Here is an 18,084-nt window from a genome sequence, read left to right as displayed (position 1 = left end):
TAACCTATATGAAGCAAAAAGTCTGACCGCGTCAACCTTGTTGTACCGTCCTGTCCATAGAGCTAGGTACAGTACAAACTAGAACCGGAAAGGTTCACCCGGCTCGTAAATTCAAATGTATTACGGCTGACCGTGTGCTTTAATTCTGTTATATTTAGATTCAAAATCTGAAATAAAATCCTCTACAGTTTGATTGTCTTGTTTCTTGAAATTATCAAACTCCTCCCATTTTTCAATAATGTCATCAACTGCAATCTTTCCAAACTCTTGATCTGGACAGCTCATCTGCACTTTTCAAAACTTCTTCAGAGAGAGTTTCTGATACCCTTTCCTTAATATCATCACCAAACTTGGCTTTATTTGGGAGATACAGAACAATGACAAATTAATAAATGCAAGAAAATCGGAAGAAAAATAATTATCCAGGATATCTCTTTATATTTACCCTAACAAGTACGGGGTAGCCATTGTTTTTTGAAAAGATTTTGAAAACGAAGCGAAAATAAATTTGATATTATTTTGAAATTCTTGAGAACAAAACCAAAAACTATTAACAAATTGTTTGAAAATCCAAAGCGAGTTTTTATTTTTCCGTTTTTAAATCAATTGAGTCTTTGCCACAAACTCGGATTTTCTAATCCTTATGGTGTAAACCTTTGATCAGACTCAATTCCTTTAAAGTTTTTAACTTTTCCTGTTGGAATTTTTAATAAAAAAAATAAACAAAAACACAGCAAGATTCACTTCAAATTAAATATTGAAAGTTTACATATTTTTAATCGTAGCTCCATAGATTAAGAACAACACAGATGTCGTCTTTTGAAGGTTTATGGGTTTTTCGTTAACAATAACCCGGAGGCAGAAGCCCAAATGAGTTACGTGCATGCTGCTTTAAATTACAAGACAAAGAGAGAGCCTGTTCTACGCCACATGCGTGTTCTATCTGTGTTGTTATTAATCTATGCTTTGCTCCTTTTTCCGAAGAGCTATGAAGAAGACAAAGAAATTAACAAATTCATGCCCCCAAATAATTGTTCTCTTCCCTTTCTTGGACATAAAATCAAAGTACTAGAGGAACCACGGACATCCGTAGTACATTTTAATTTCCGAGCCGGGTCAACCTTTCCGGTCCCAGTTTGTACTGTATCGCCCGGCCTTTGGGTAGATAAAGCATTAGCCGGTGCAACAAGGTTGACGTGGTCAGACTTTAGATTGAATTTACTTTTACTAATGGGTCAGGGGTGCGTGCGTGGAGCTACTAGGTCACAAAACCATTTAAATTTTTACACATGTCTATACATTAGAGTGAGTTATTGCAACTTGCAAGCCAAGGTAAAGAAAAGTATAGGCACAATTTCTATAATTTATAAAGTGAAATTTAGTATGATGATGAAATAATTGCAATGATTTTCTTTAAAAGTTCCGCTAAATTTCTGCAAACTATTTGAAATTATCTCTGCATGACAATTTGTAGAGTTCGGTGAAAAGTAGAGCTGAGAATTAATGGATCAGGTGGGTTTCTACAAATCAATTTCAGGACAAATCAATTTCAGGACAAATCAATTTCAGGACAAATAATATTTTCAATTTGTTTTATCTGTACAGGATTACCCACAAAGGACAAGACTGTAAAGACGACCTAAACTTTAAAACATGACTTTCCCATGAGTTAATTAAATCTGTTGCTTTAAATATAGTTTTTTTTACTGGCTTATTTAATGATTTGACAAAGAGAGAAACTAGGTTTAAGTTGCAGTCTTTATCAGAAAGACCCGGAATTAATTGACAGTTAATTAGACGACTTTACATATATATCTCTGGTAATTTTGAATGCTCAAAAAAGGCAAATATGTCAGGACTAGGGCTGTTTCGGGATTATTGTTTCATCAATCATATTTGATAAATTAGATTTATTCCGTGGCACCCTCAGATTAATTCCTACGAAATACATCAGTCGTGTTCACTCAAATTGTTTTTACACTGATAAAATCACTGTTAAACCCGATTTTCACCGGAAACGGCAGAAAATTGATCACTTCCGGTGAATCCGTTATAATACAGACACCTTACACGTTGCTCAATACACACTTCTTACTTTTTAAAAATAATTCAATAAAAAATGTTCTTTTCCCTTCTGATCTTTAATTTTTAATCCGCATGAAAAAAAAACAACATTTATATGAACTATAAAAAAAAACAGATCAAAATTTTAGGCCAGAATTAACTAAAAGATCAAATTGTTTTACTAGTGCGCCTTGTGAATGTGATCTCTGACAGGGAGATTTCGGGAAATAGAGTTTTTGATTTAAAACCGCATAAAAAAAGTCAATAATGGTGATAAGTGTTTCAAAATTATTTATAGGAGGCTAGGCTAGATATCGCTCCAATCTATGTAAACATAAGGGAAGGGAAACTGAATGCAGTCTTACTGGTACGATAATTTGACATCTAGTAACTCTTCAAATTGTACACCCTAATTTTAAATAGAGATGTAAAGAATACAAAATGAGAAGAATTAAATGAACTCTACCAATACTCTGTACAACATATTAGGATTTTTTAACATCTTTTTTAAAAAAATGAGTTTAAATAAACTGTAATGAGAGATCTATTTATATTTTTAAGAGGATTATTAAACACAGTTCGTCCTTACATTGGCTTCCCAAATATGCATTCCTTTATAAAAAGCTGGTTTATTGTATGCAATTATTTTTATTAAATCCCAATCATCTAAAAACTTATTTCACCCGACTCTAAACAATGTGAAATGAATCGGTTTCTTCGATTTGAATTAAATCCTAGGAGTCCTAGGAGTTCATCTATAATTTAGCAAATAGCAATGTTACAGACTTGCATATTCATAATTTTTCATTTAAAAATCATATGCCGACAAAAAATAAGAATAAAAGAGAAAAAAGGAAAAAATTATGTTTTTTAGGTCAAATTGTAATTGAAAGTCACAGTTCCATGGGATAAGGACCAAAACTTTACCTCAGCGTGATTTATGCAGTTTCATGTTAATTTAAAACCTGCACCTTAACACAAGAATGTCATTTACTCTCAGAAAAATTAGAATCCATGAGAATTTTTCCGAGATTGATGCAGTCTTTCTTGGGACCATTGGTTAATAACAATACAGATAGAACACTAGATGGCATCTTTTCAAGATTTAGGCATGCCGAGTCCATTATGTGCCTGATCCAATCAGGGATATTTGTTTGCTGTCTATTCTGAACCAATAGAAATAGTATGGCGGTAACATTATCTTTCTATCTATCTCTTTATCCAATTAGAGCTATGACTCCTACAATCGGCGCTATCAGTAAATGGAAATATTTACTTCTAATGAAACTATAATGTAGGTGTTTTTGGTTCATAGAGTTCACAATAACCCTGAGGCAAACGCCCAAAGAAGTAATGCGCATGCGGCGTAGAACAGGCTCTCTCTCTGTCGTGTAATTCTACGCAGAATGCACGTGACTCCTTTTTGGCGTTTCTGCCTCATGGTTATTTTAAACGAAAAACCCCTAAAGCTTGAAAAGACGACATCTAGTGTTCTATCTGTGTTGTTATTAATCTGTGTTCGAGACAATGGAAGATATGCCGGAACCTTTCATTTTAAATCCGTTTTGCACAATCAATTCCTTCTGTTTTCTATTCATGGTTTTTTTAAATCTTCACATTTTTTCGAGATGTTTTCGAATTTATGTGTTTCGGAAATCTCTTTAGTCAAAGTAGCGGAATAACAAAATCTCATCTGTCTTTTGTAGTGTTGTAGTGTTGTAGTTCTGTAGTTTTGTAGTTTTTTAGTTTTGTAGTTTTGTAGTGTTATAGTTTTGTAGTGTTGTAGTTTTGTAGTGTTGTAGTGTTGTAGTGTTGTAGTGTTGTAGTGTTGTAGTTTTGTAGTGTTGTAGTTTTGTAGTTTTGTAGTTTTGTAGTGTTGTAGTGTTGTAGTGTTGTAGTGTTGTAGTGTTGTAGTGTTGTAGTGTTGTAGTTTTGTAGTTTTGTAGTTTTGTAGTTTTGTAGTTTTGTAGTGTTGTATTGAAAAAACCAAAAAACAATGTTTTGGAAATGTCTGGATTAGGGGTGTAATAATCACTTTGATAATATACAGGGTGTCCAATAAACATGGAAATTGAGAGACAATTCGACTCTGTAAATGATTTTCATTTAGTATAGTGAACAAAAATATATGAAAAGCTATGTATTTTTGTATTCAATAAAATGAGAAAATATCTGTATGTATACAATCAAAATCAATTTCACAAGTGATCTTTTAGAATAAAATAAAAACATTTTACCGTTTACTGTACTGTAGCAAACGTAACTATATTATAATGAAAAAATTGTATCAGTTACAATGTCAGAGACCGTCTTCAAGTCGTCTCTCAATTTTCGTGTTTATTGAGACACCCTGTAGATAATATTTATTTCATTGTATGGTTTATAGGAGGTTTTCAGTGCAAACATGCTCTTCCAGGATTCAAACAAAGATAATATAGTCCGAATATTATCTGTTTATCCTGCACCTGATCATACTATGTTGTAATCAAGTGTAGACTATCTCAAGGCATCTAATGGATCAAGCAGTGTTTATTCTATTTTCAGGTAGAGATGAGGGCGTTCATTTTATTTTCAGGTAGAGATGGGCGCACTAATTCTATTTTCAGGTAGAGATGGGCGCGTTAATTCTATTTTCAGGTAGAGATGTGGACGTTCATTCTATTTTCAGGTAGAGATGTGGACGTTCATTCTATTTTCAGGTAGAGATGTGGATGTTCATTCTATTTTCAGGTAGAGATGGGCGCGTTTATTCTATTTTCAGGTAGAGATTGGCGCGTTCATTCTATTTTCAGGTAGAGATGGACGTGTTCATTCTATTTTAAGGTAGAGATGAGGACGTTTATTTTATTTTCAGGTAGAGATGGGCGTGTTCATTCTATTTTCAGGGAGAGATGGACGCGTTAATTCTATTTTCAGGTAAAGATGGGCGTTCAATCTATTTTCAGGTATAGATAGGTACGTTCGGCTTTTTTTCAATACATTCGTTCATCCCTTGTTCACGTTTGTTTGTGTTTTTTTTTCAGTCGATCAGTAAAAAACTAATTAGCTTGTTCTCGAAATTACGGTTCATTTTCCAGCTCTTTTTTTGAGTTTCTGACTGAACGTGTATTCTTTAACCGTTCGACTTATCAATAAATCGTTCGTTTTTGTTCTTTTTCTTCAATTTTGAAAAAATATCGTTTTTAATTTCATAACGATACAATATGTTCATTCATTGTTCATAATTATTTTTTAACGACACCATCGTTCACAAACAATTTTGTTCGTTAACTAAAACGATTAATTTTATGAACGATACAATATGTTCATTCATAGTTCTTAAAGGGAGTGTTCGCGAAAAATGAAAGGGGGTATAGGCTTAATGCGATAAAAAAGCGCTTTTCATCGCTACTAATCTTACTTCTATCTGTTGCGTCTATAAGGAGAAAATTGATAAAGACGTCTCATACCGAAGAGCGTAGCGCCCATACAAATTGAGGAAGTTGGAACATACGACTTAGACCGTAACAAAATCAAATTAATATCAAACAAATCATTCAGATATTACAACCTATAGTCATCGATTATCTTTCGCCACATTTGTATATATTTAATATTTCATACTAGTTTTGATTTTGTTTTTAAAATAATATTTAGCTTACAACTTGTTTTCGAACCTTCCTGGAAAATATGAAACTGTCGTCTTCATTACCAAAAAGCCTCGAAACAGGAATAAACGTTTTTATAAGTAACTCTCAGATCATAACAATTAAAACATATTATGAAAAATCAACTATATATAAATGTGGCGAAAGATAATCGATGACTATAGGTTGTAATATCTGAATGATTTGTTTGAAATTTTCTCAATTTGCATGGACCCCATGTAATTCGGTATGAGACGTCTTTAACAATTTTCTCCTTGTAGACGCAACAGATAGAAGTAAGATTAGTGGCGATCAAACGCGCCTTTTTATCGCATTAAGCCTATACCCCCTTTCATTTTTCGCGAACACTTCCTTTACGTATTTTTTTAACGGCACTATCGTTCACAAAAAATTTCGTTCGTTAACTAAAACGTTACCTATCTCTATGTTCAGGAATATTTCTCATTTATATCCAAGGATTTAATGCAAGGAAAGTTATTTCAGAGGTATACGCATCTTTTGTACTGCAGTGTACTGTCACTGGGCGGTGATGTAAACACAAGACGGATGTCGAAGCCATGACATGGGATCCATTTTTCACATAAATAATCAATGAGATATTCTGGTCATAAGAAAGAAACTATTATGTGAATTATCAAAATTATCAAAATTCAATGCTTTTAACCTCCTCGGATACTAAACGAACACTGAGGCATCTTTTCTTGTTTACAAATTCCGCCCAGAGAGAACTGGTATCAATATGTACGCAGAGTATACGCAACTGCAATTAACTTCCCTTGCATTACATTCTTGTTTATATCTACATCTCAGACTTCATGTTCTCGGTTGTATTGTCAGTAAAGTACTCATCTATTCAGTGTTAATGAAGGAGACTAATGCTAAAAACTGTTCAATTAATCTCAAGCCATCCAAAGAAAATTCTACATGAATTCCATTGTAAACCTCATTGGTTAGAATACAAATTAAATCAACCGCTTTTTTTTAGCAAGAAAAAAGATTTATTTTATTTACGACTTACAGACAGAGATCAGATAGGGGTCATTCTTGACGTGTCATAAAGCTTTTGTATGTTTAAAATATCTACATAATACGCGTCATTTAAAAAAATAATTTCCAGAATGGTGTGATCAAATTTTATTTGTATCACCGGATTTAAGAATACATTTTACATAGATCATATAATTTATCAGACATTGTAAACGGAACACTTATACTTAATAGGTTATGTTAATATATATAAAAAATATTTCTACAAAAATATGTACAAATTACAAAAATCAACTCTCTATAAAGGATGGTTTATAAATTTATATTTCGTTGTCTAAGAGACTTATGTTTAAAATTGATAGAAAATAAAATTTGCTTTGACCTTATAATTCTTTAAAAATTGTAAAAAAAAATGTATAAAAATTGTATATAAATTGAGAATGAATTATTTTTTTACTGCAATGTGGAAAAACCGCAGTTACATGGTTGTATGTTTGCTGCAAAAAAAATACTTTAGGAGATTTCTTTAGTATAACGAGTAGGACTGCTGTTTTTTGTCACTAATACTACAACCAACATACATATGACTTTTTAATGAAAAACAATTTAAATTTGAAAGGAAAATACACCAAAAACATCCTACTTTTTGTAAAGGTGTACTGCACATTCCGAGAGGATTGTAAACAAAACTTGTTTACATTTACTTCAAAAAATTAAGCAAGTTTTTTTAAAAAATAAATAGTTCCTAAACCGGGTGTTTTCCTTGGTAACGTTGTACACTAATAACATCTAGAACCGAATTGAACGAATTGGAGAGGTGGTTGAACTATCTGTAGCCGGTTCAAATCCTGAATCACTGAAGATTCATGAACATTTGAATCGGTGATTCAGGATTGAAACCTTCCGTAGGTAGGTACTAGGTAGTTCAGCAACCTCTCCAAATCATTAAATTTGGTCTCTGGTAACTTAAAATAACTGGTTAACTGTTAGTATAGTTTAAGGGAAAATTAACTAGAAAGCTATTGTTGTATTACTATTTCAAATTGGAATTTTTTTCTAAATCTGCCGCTTTTATGGTTAAATTATGGTTATAGAAACAAAATATTTTAATAAAAGGATTAATGCCCGGAGGTCCAAATTTTTAAACAGCACTGGAGAAGTTGAACTAGCCAAGACTGTTCATTCATAACTTCACAACCAAACGCAATATCACAACACAACATTATAATATCAAAATTATCTGAATAAAGATGTTGACCGTTTTGCAAAATTATCTGAATAAAGATGTTGACCGTTTTGCAAAATTATCTGAATAAAGATGTTGACCGTTTTGCAAAATTATCTGAATAAAGATGTTGACCGTTTTGCAAAATTATCTGAATAAAGATGTTGACCGTTTTGCAAAATTATCTGAATAAAGATGTTGACCGTTTTGCAAAATTATCTGAATAAAGATGTTGACCGTTTTGCAAAATTATCTGAATAAAGATGTNATGGGGAGACAAAAAAGCCCAACCGGGATATGGTTAAAAGTCAAAAATTTCTATGAGAAAGTGTTCCCAACCTTGCAGTGCACCCCCTTTTCCTTAACATTGCACCCCCTATAAATTATCTGTACCCACTGGGCCACTGCTCCCCCAAATATCCAACATTGTTCCCCCTTTTTCTAACCCTGTGAATTTTACATATGAAATAATACTCTCTCTAACTCTGGGCCAAACATCTTAAACTCAGATATGGAAAATAAAACCCAGAGAAAAAATTGTTAATAAGGTTAAAAATAAGATGTAATAAAGAATTTGAGAAATTATTATAAAATGCACAAATCTAGGGGGCATGTACCCCCTGTGCACAGAGTCGCCCCCCCAGTACGCCCCTGCGTACCGTTTTGAATCGGACATGCCAATCTGGAGTTAGTTAAAATTACGTTTTGGGTCCCTTCAATAGAAAACCTCTTCTCTGGTTGGTAGTAGGTGACTCATTTCTCCTCCATTCCCATTGGAGACAAATTCTTGAATTGTGGAGCTTCTTGAATTCTTTCTAGATTCATATTCGACCTTCAGAGATTCCATTTCAATACAGGTTCTTGTATAGTTCACCCTCTCTACACTCTTCCAGTCAAACATTATCCGCTGGAGTTCATATTTCCAGCAGAGTCTAGTTACAAACTCCATTCTTCGTCTTCCTTCTTCTCCATCCCGTCCTGCTCGGCGGGGACCCAGCTTAGCGCCATTCAGGTCAGCCCAGGGGTGCGACCAGCTGTAGTGCGCAATCTGAAAGAGAAGAAAATTATGCTAGTGGACGCTAACTATTTCATTCGTAGTTAAAAAAAATATCCTGAAGTTATTTTCCCGATGTTTTTTTTTATACATTTCTGACTCTGCAATGGGGTCTATATTTCACCTTAAAACTTTATATATATTAAGTAACTAGCTAAACTTCCCGGGGTGGCCTTTGGAAAAAATGTCGAATTAAAAAAAATTGAATAAATTTTTGGCCTGTGTTACCCCTGGGGTACTCAAGGATTTCTTAAAAAATGTTAAGCCAATTTGGTACAGCCTTTCGTTCAGCTATAGCTAACATTTATATATATAGCTATAGCTAACATATATATATATATATGGCTTATTTTATATATAAAAAACCATATGAATAACCAGCAATAACCAATCTTGATAAACAATAGAAAATTTTCTAGAATTATTTTAAGAAGATAAACTTATTAAGGGTGTGAAATTTTTCTGAAACAATTTTACAGAAGCAGAAAAGTATTCTACTAGGAAAATTAAGACATGTTTATAAAATATATTTTTCACAAAAGTCAAAAATGTGCCTCTCATATGGGGGTTAATATTTAAAAAGTCACTAGTATAAGTGAAAATGAAAATTTTGAACCATAATGAAATTTATTTAAAGAAAAATTATATTTTGACCATAATCTGGCCAATTGTTCAATATTGTTCAATTCTGTTTGAACTACGGTTTTCAAGCTGGTTCAATGGATATAAAGATTGTCCAATTTTTCATTTTCGCTAACACTAGTGATTTTTTATCATTAAACCCCATTTGAGGGGCACATTTTTAAATTTGGTGAAAAATGTATTTTATAACATGCCTTAGAATTTCACACCCCTAATATACAAATTTAAATATTTATATTTTCTGTGTTTACAGTTGAAGTGTTTACATAATTGATTTTACATGTATAACATGTTAAATGTGTTATGGTAATTAACTTACAATTTCCTACTAAGATAAAGTACTGTGTAATTTAAGTAAAAATAAAAGTATCATCAAGAAATAATTATTTTTTATTTCATTTAAGACAAAATCGAGTTCTGGATATTAATTTACATAGTTTTTTTTAGTAAGGTTAATTACTGTGTATTTTAAGTAAGGATAAAGAAATTTCAACATATTCATTTTTATTAATATGTTGAAGATTATTTCATTTTTATTGTTTTATTATTTCTACTGTAGAAATGTATCTTCAATAAAAATGTATTGTTTGTATAAACATTTGGTTTGAGTAAAAAAAATTTCATTTTCAATTTTGATTTCTTTCTTTAGATGACTAAGGGGATTTATGCAGAAGAGACAAAGAAGAAAGTTGTCAGATTTCGACACTTTTTGAAAAAGGAAAACGACGATATCATATAAAGTGCTTGGGATCCTTGGGATCCGGATCCGCTGGATTCGCAATATTTACGCCTCCTGTATCCATGGATCCCCGGATCCAAGAAGAAAAATATCAATCAAAATAAGCTAAAACATTTTTGCTCCCAAATCTTAATATTAAGAGATTTATAACTTCATAAAATCTGAATGGTTCATTAAGTTTCAGCATAAGAAAGCAAAAAAAATAAAAAACATTTTGAATATTTTTTATTTGTTTAAAAGTTATTGAATTTTGAATGTTTTTTTCAGGGCGGACCCAGGATCCATATCAAAATTAACTGAATCCTTTTCCCCCAGATCTCCAAAATCACCCCCCCNATTATTAAAATATACACCCATGTTATAACGTATGTTGTAAACTGACCTGGGACAGTACTCCTATTACCCAAAGACCGAGAACCCAAAGGACTCCATTTCTGTGACTCTCCCAAGGGAAGCAACTGTACTCCGGGTAGAAGGAGGGAATGAGCAGGGGGAGCAATGTCAACCCAAGGTTCTCACAGAGAATGAGAAAGTAGAAACTGGTGTGGGAGAGGAAAGAAAATCTTCTTTTTTGGTTTAACAAGTCGTCTTCTTTCAGGTGAATCATAATAATTGAAGACGACAGACCGCTGACTGCGAACCTGACCCAGTTCATAACTTTACTCAGAAAAAGTTTCATCTGGAATTTAGAAGGTCTTAAACACGCTAGAAATCCATCCCGTCCTATCTTTTCCTTAGCTCTAGTTTCAAACATGAACTTGATGGTGAACAGGAAAATAAAATGAACTGCTAGGAAAACCACATATTTATTCAGTCTTAACGGAGATTCTAAAAGAATGAGGCTTCGAATGGCAAATATTCGTGCAACTGTTTGAGCAAGAATACTAATAAAGATTGGAACGGCACGAAGAGGTTTCTCACATGGTCCAACCCCAGGCTTAGTAGATTTCATCAAAGCAACACTCAACGCAAGAAATAGAATTGTTAGCAGCATTTTGCCCAAGGCACGTTCTATGTAGCAGGCATGCAACAGGTCAAACGTTATAAAATTTACAATGCCGGTCACACTTCGTCCCATCAGCTCGGAGGTGCTCCATCTTGTTAAATCAGCAACAAATGGTTTGAGAAGCCAAGTCTGTAAACACAGCTGTACACTACTCTCAAGTCCGTTCTCAACTGACTTGATAAAATTCCAGGTAGAATCACTCTCAGTTATTGGTCCCTTGTGCTCACTTCGCTTCTCAGCAGTGTTGTATTTTACCTTGCGAACCATATGCAAGATCGGCCAAACCAGTTTTATCAGGAAGGCCAAGGACCATATGATCAGCTTAGAGATGATCTTGATCAACAAACTGTTTAAGTTCCATTTGGAACCGGCGTCTTTTATCTTGTTTTCAAGAATGGTCAAACATACTGGATTAGAATGTTTAAATATGATAATTAAATAGAAAAGGCTGGTCAGTGCGATGGTTACAATGGTTACCCAGTAGGCAAAGTCAAACGATGATTTAACATCCATAGATGAATACTTCTCGAAGCATGTTGAGTTCAGATATGTAGATTCAACTGTTGAACTACAAGTCCAGAGTAGTTCTTGATTCATGGAATCATTGGCATGCGCTATTGCGTAGTAGTCAAAAGCGAGGGTTACATCGGAGTAGTAGTCGTAGAGGAACGGTAGATAGGAAAACATGACCAACTCAAAGAAGACTCCAAGAATAACGGAGAATATCTGATAATTTCCCGGAGAATAAAAACTTTTATAGGTTTCTAGAATCCAGGGAAGTAAAGTATCACTGCTTAAAGTTTCCTTGAGACACTCAAGACCACAGTTTCTGTCGTGATGAAGATGCTTCTCTAGCTTTAACAATTCCAACGCAATGGATTTGTCATTGTTCTCGTTTGCCCAGTTGAGAGCAGTTTTACTAAAAGTGCTTCCGTCATTACGCATAGGCCTGTAGTGAACTATGTGGCTAAGCTCGGCAAGATCAGGGGGAGGTGTGGTGTGAGTGCCTTCGTTTAAGAAATGATAAAGGTCACGGAAAAAGTCCAGATTCATTTCTTTACAACAAGCAACAAGATGGGTTTCCAGGAAGGATATCACTTTTCTTCTATAACCAGCAGAAGAATACCCTTGGATGATTTTTCTTATGCCAAAATTCTTCAGAGCTGTAAAATATGTTTTACCTTAAAAAAAATTACAATTAATTTTTCAAATAAAATATTGACGTTCATTTTTTTTAATTTGACCTCATCAAATAATGTTCCTAATACGGAAAAAACTTAAATTTAACTTCAGGGGAAGAAAGTTCCAAACCGTGCTTAAGTTCAAAATTGGACACACAAATGACGATCAAAGTTTTAGTAACTCTTCCTGTGCCAAGAGCAAATATCAATTAAAATACTATTTCCAATATATTATCAAGCACAACGATAAATAAAACTACAAAAAAAACTGAGTGATCGTTCATTTTCGATAAACCCCATACCATTTTCTAAACAATGCAAGGTTTTCCATTTTCGCACATATCACGAAATCGAATCTTGGGACACGTTTTGGGACATAACCAACATCCCTAACAATCCATAATTTAGGAATATTCAACAATTAAGACAAATCGTACTTTCATAATTTACAGAATAGCATGAATCACTGAAAATAGTTTTATCTTCTAAATAATTGTTTTAAAATTGTCTCCACATAATAATTCTAAATAAAGCTAGTACAGATGGTTTTTCAGCTTACTTCATTTTTAATAAATTTTCCCGCAAATTGTGTAAATGCTGGAAAAGTATTGATTCGAATCTATGAAATGTCTCAAAATCGTGACATTTTCAAAAACGTGTTTTGCGCCCATACTTTGCATTTGCTTCAAAAATATGACATGTTCTAAAATCAAATCAAAACTCATCAAAAATTGAAAATTATTTATTTTTAAGGGTTTTGTACTTTAATTTTTTGTAATAAAAATGTGGCTATTCTGAATTAAAGTATAATTCTCGACTTAAATTAAAAAATATTCAGTTAAAAAAAAAATAACTTTACACATTTGACCCAGTCCTGAAACTGGGACAAATCACCGTTGGGAACTTTCTTTCACCGAACTTAAAACATACAATAATATGTTTTCCCCCCACCCGTCAATAGTTATTGATTCTTTACAAAATATCTTACTGGACAAACTTGATCAATATCATATTTTGTCAACGAAGCTAAGAAAAGTATTTTCCCAATTTTTTCGCCCGTAATTAATTTTCAAACTGAACATTGTTCATTAATCAATCTAACATTTTTACATTTACAGTATTTCTAATACCTGAGGTTTTCTTTTGAGGGGAGAGTGGGGTAAAAGTGATAACTGTTTCAACGAAAAGATAATAATTTTTTCATCAACAAATGTATTGTTTAAAAATGTATTACTCACTTGTTCTGTGTGTGATAGCAACTTGAAGAGCAAGATCTGATATAGGATCCGTTAAAGTATTTGAAATCTCATCAAACACCTTTCTTTTATTCTTCAACATCACATCCGCTCCTTTTTCCAGAATCTTCTCTATAATCTGTGCTTCACAGTTGACCACAGCATGATGGAGAAGGGTGTCCCCTGTGTATTTGTCTTGGACGTTGATGTTCTGGTGGGAGAGGTAGTCCAGGAACTTCTCAAGTAGCCTGACGTCCAGGTTGGTGTTGGTAGCTAGGTACAGGGGGGAGTCACCACTATCCCCAGTAGTAGGGTCAGCACCTGACATTAAGTAAGTAACACAGTGAAACTCATAAAATTGTAGGAGATGGAAGACGACCTTTAAGAAATATTGAGTATTTGATAGATCGTTAAAAAGTAAATAGCTTGACAATAGGTCTGTGTACAGTGTACACGGTATGTTTAATGTTTAATTTTTATTGAACTATTTAAAATCATAATTTAAGTCTTTCAGTTGTTTTTCTTTTCACCAAAACAAAATAATATTTTGCCCATTATTAGGATTGTTTGTAGGTTTCTTATTTCTGAATTGTGGAAAATAAAGGATTTATTGTGAAACTAAATGATTGTGTTTATATTTAAAAAAAAACATTTTAGATGATCTAGGGGGAAAAATAAAATTGGACATCAAAATGAAAGGTTTTTTTTTTTATTATTTTTGATACTTTTTACCAGAAAATTAATTAAATTTTCCCTAAAAATTTATTATTTTCCTCATTAAGCAAATGAACCCTAAAAAAACTTTCCCCAAAAATCTTTCATCCCTAACTTATCGAATTAATGATTTCAAAAAATGATAAGAACCTTTACCTTTATTGAGCAGAAGTTGTACAATACTCAAATGAACATCTTGGATGCTTGATGCTTTCTGTAAAAGTATCTGGAGAGGGGTCTGGTCCAGGGTAGGATGTTTCAGAGAGATATCAACGTCAAGCTTTAACAGTTCCAGAGCACTCTGGAGAGATCTTGCTTCCAGGGCCATTAGCAGCGGGGATATTCCATGAGAGTTTAGAATATTTACAGGATGGTTGAACGGAGAGCTTGATATCTTCTTGACACCTTCATGGTGATCTATTCCGGAGAGAACGTGCAAAATGGATCCGTAGTTTCCTTCATCAATTATCATCATTTGTTTTGGTTTTAAATGTTTTAACAGAGAATCTATTGTTGTTTTAGTACAAGGGGACTCCTCAGCTTCTCCATTATTAGAATCCCCCCGGTCAGAGATAGATCTCTTGATATGTCTATTAACCGTATCTTTTCTCTTGATGGTGGTTAGATTATGACTAAGCTGTTTGTAAGCTGCAAGATGAAAGGTAGAGAATGTGGATCCTGATATCTCCTCTGTAGGCTGGAGTACATCAGCTCCATGCCTTACCAGGATATTAATACACTCCTCCTGTTTATAGTAGGCAGCTGTATGGATAGGAAACCATCCAGTTTTATCATTCATACTTGAAATCAGGTTCTTCTGGGAGATTAGAAGCGTATCCACTATTTTATTATGTCCCTCTGCTATGGCTAGATGGATTGGAGAGGATCCGTTCTTTGTTTTAATGGTTGGGTTCGCTCTGCATTGATTAACCAGGATTTCAACTATTTCTCGGTCTCCAGTTTTACAAGCCCAGTGCAACGCAGTCCATCCTGTAAAGTTCAAATTTATTAAAAATATTAATTCCATTTCTCAAAGAAGTAATATATGTTTTTTTTGAGGGGGCGGGGGCGCTTCAAAATTGGGTAAAAATTAGCTTGCAAGATGAAGTCCCTTTTTAGTTTTTTATCCAGAAAACCGTTCATTTTGTACGGGGCCGGAGGAAAAAAGGGGGGAGGAGGTTTAGGAAAACTGAAAGATCTTTATTTTCGCTGAGGGGTGTAAATTTTCTCGAAAAATCATTTTTCTTCCCCCCCCTGAAAATATATTTTTTCCCAGTAGTTCCATAAGCTTGCCCTGGGCGCAAAATTTTTTTTAGTGTTTTATTTGTAGGAATTGTGATAAATAGATGATCAATGAATTTTAGGGTAAGTATCAAAAATAATAAAAGTTTCCCTGAAAGATATACACCCCTGTTTCCACTTTTGGCAATTGTTTTAAAATTTTTTTTAAATCCTCATGGAGTAAGGGCGATAATTTTTTGGGAAATTAGCCCCTACAATTACATACATCATGAAATTACCTTCTCTCCTCCCGCCCCCCCCCCCCCCATATCTGTTCGTGTTCAACAATAACCTGTATCAGAACTCTGTGCGTCAATATCTGGATAGTTTCTGATCTCCTCCATCTTGTGTATCTGGTATCCGGTCAGATGCTGGTATATTCGACTTTTCCTGAAATAATTAAAAGTTTTGGATTTTTGCCGAATTTTTAGAATTTGTTTTTAATAATTTCCTCTGGGCCAAAATTATGTTTATGTGGAGGCAAATTAAGACAACAAATTCAGGGGTATATATTTTCATGAAAATCGAAAATTGAACATCAAAAGCAAGTCCTTTATCATTTGTTACTTTTTACCATTTTACCCAATATCCATTCCCCCCCCCCTTAAAATCACTATTTCCCCCAGATTTAGCGAATCACATTTTAGGGTTAGGTTAGGTTAAGACAATTTCTGGACCGAGCGCTGCGGCTAGGACAGGCTAGGGGGCCGAGCACCACGGCTAGGGCAGGCTAAGGGGCCGGGCGCTGCGGCCTCGGGTTAGGTTTGTTAAGACAATTTCTGGACCGAGCGCTGCGGCTAGGACAGGCTAGGGGGCCGAGCACCACGGCTAGGGCAGGCTAAGGGGCCGGGCGCTGGGCCACATGGTCAATTATATATCCATGCCTTAGATTTGAGATCCATGTACAAAATTTATAGGAGGGGGGCGGGGGTCCAAAAATCATATACTAGGAAATTATCTAAATCTCTATATACTTAACATTTAGGAAAGGATAAGACAATTTTTGGACCAAGCGCTGCAGCTAGCACAGGTTTGGGGGGCGAACGCGACGGCCTGAACATACTGACTGGGGGCCGAGCGTTGCAGCTAGGGGTCCAGTCACTGCGGCCAAAATATTGTCTACATTTAATAGTATAATATGATCGGAGGGAAGGCAGGGGGGGCCGGGAGTCCGAAAAACGTTCTCTCAGAAATTCATTATTGTTCTTGTAGTTACCGTTGTTACCTGATTTTGTGAGCCCCAAAATATTGAAAGTAAGTCGCCAACTCCTCCTGAGTAAATATGGGGGGAAAGGGAGGAATTGTAAAACTCTGACCACTGAAATTCCTTTCTCTTCTCATCAATCCGTTCCCATCATACAGATCCTGTAGTCCAGATAAACTGGATCTATTCGACGCTGCTCCCGGAGAATTCATGTTGGCTCCGTTGATAGCAGGGTTGAATCAAGGACTGCTGGCTTTCAAGAAAAAAAATTCTTTGTTTCGCCAAAATTTATTGATTTCCATTTTATTTGTTATTGCGATTTAAACAAAGAACCCAGTTGTTATGGGTTCAAGTTTCTCTTCAGTCCAATTCATATCCTTCCGAAGAGGAATTCGTCAGAACTTATTAGATTGGCAGACATGTCTGAGTCAGGAGTCTGACTGATTGACTCTGAAGTCTGAATCTCCAATCCCGCATCCCTCGAACCCGCTGGTGCAATATTTTTCTTAAAAATGTGTGGTGAAAATAAATTTCAACATGGGCTCTGAAACTTTTCTTGAAAAAATAAATCTTGTACCTTTAAATGGCGTTTTAAAGTTTTTCATCATAAATAAATTGATTTAAAAAAAATATTTTATTGAAAAAAATGTTTCAAAAAAGATGTTTTAGGGCCCGACAATTATTGATGATCGCGGCATTCTGGAGTTCATCTGCGCTCACTGAGAATTTCTACTAAACAGCTCAGCCGAGACAAATTTGTATGCTATTGCTGTGAATTGTTTTATTTATCGTAAAAAGATAAAATGGCCTCCAATGTATTCGGAGCTAAACAGTTTAAACCTACAGCTCCAGACAAGGGTAGTTTCCCTCTAGATCATGAAGGTGAATGTAAACAATATTATTATACATATATGATCTGCTTAAAACAGAATGGAAACCAAAACTCTAAGTGCCGGGACGAGGCCAAGAACTATCTCGGATGCAGGATGGATAAAAACCTAATGGCCCGAGAGGATTGGAACAGACTGGGGTTCGAAGATGAGAAAACAAAACAATAATAAGATTCTTAATGTTAATTCTCACAGTTTTTATAGTTAAATTCATG

At 34.3% G+C, this 18,084-nt stretch overlaps 1 protein-coding gene across 5 annotated transcripts; it reads right to left on the bottom strand.

The window, feature by feature from the left end:
- Positions 1–7,326: 7,326 nt before the first annotated feature.
- On the bottom strand, positions 7,327–17,485 carry LOC111703100 (uncharacterized). 5 transcript variants are annotated; one of them, XM_023474960.1, is made up of 8 exons: positions 17,001–17,485; positions 16,068–16,165; positions 14,651–15,484; positions 13,784–14,101; positions 10,741–12,545; positions 8,583–8,971; positions 7,632–8,176; positions 7,327–7,528 (listed from the first exon to the last, which is right to left on the bottom strand). In XM_023474960.1, the coding sequence occupies exons 1-6, from the start codon at positions 17,189–17,191 to the stop codon at positions 8,639–8,641; spliced, it is 3,579 nt and encodes a 1,192-aa protein (XP_023330728.1). In that variant the 5' UTR covers positions 17,192–17,485; the 3' UTR covers positions 7,327–7,528; positions 7,632–8,176; positions 8,583–8,638. The 5 variants fall into 5 exon arrangements, with proteins under 5 accessions (XP_023330728.1, XP_023330729.1, XP_023330725.1 ...); XM_023474961.1 differs by having other exon boundaries at positions 7,327–7,487; XM_023474957.1 differs by having other exon boundaries at positions 7,327–8,176.
- Between the last annotated feature and the right edge of the window lie 599 nt (positions 17,486–18,084).

The sequence above is a fragment of the Eurytemora carolleeae genome, unplaced genomic scaffold (assembly GCF_000591075.1).
Source record: "Eurytemora carolleeae unplaced genomic scaffold, Eaff_2.0 scaffold523, whole genome shotgun sequence".
Lineage (NCBI taxonomy): Eukaryota > Metazoa > Arthropoda > Copepoda > Calanoida > Temoridae > Eurytemora > Eurytemora carolleeae.
Note: the sequence above shows the minus strand (reverse complement) of the source record. Positions and strands in the feature narration are given on the sequence as shown.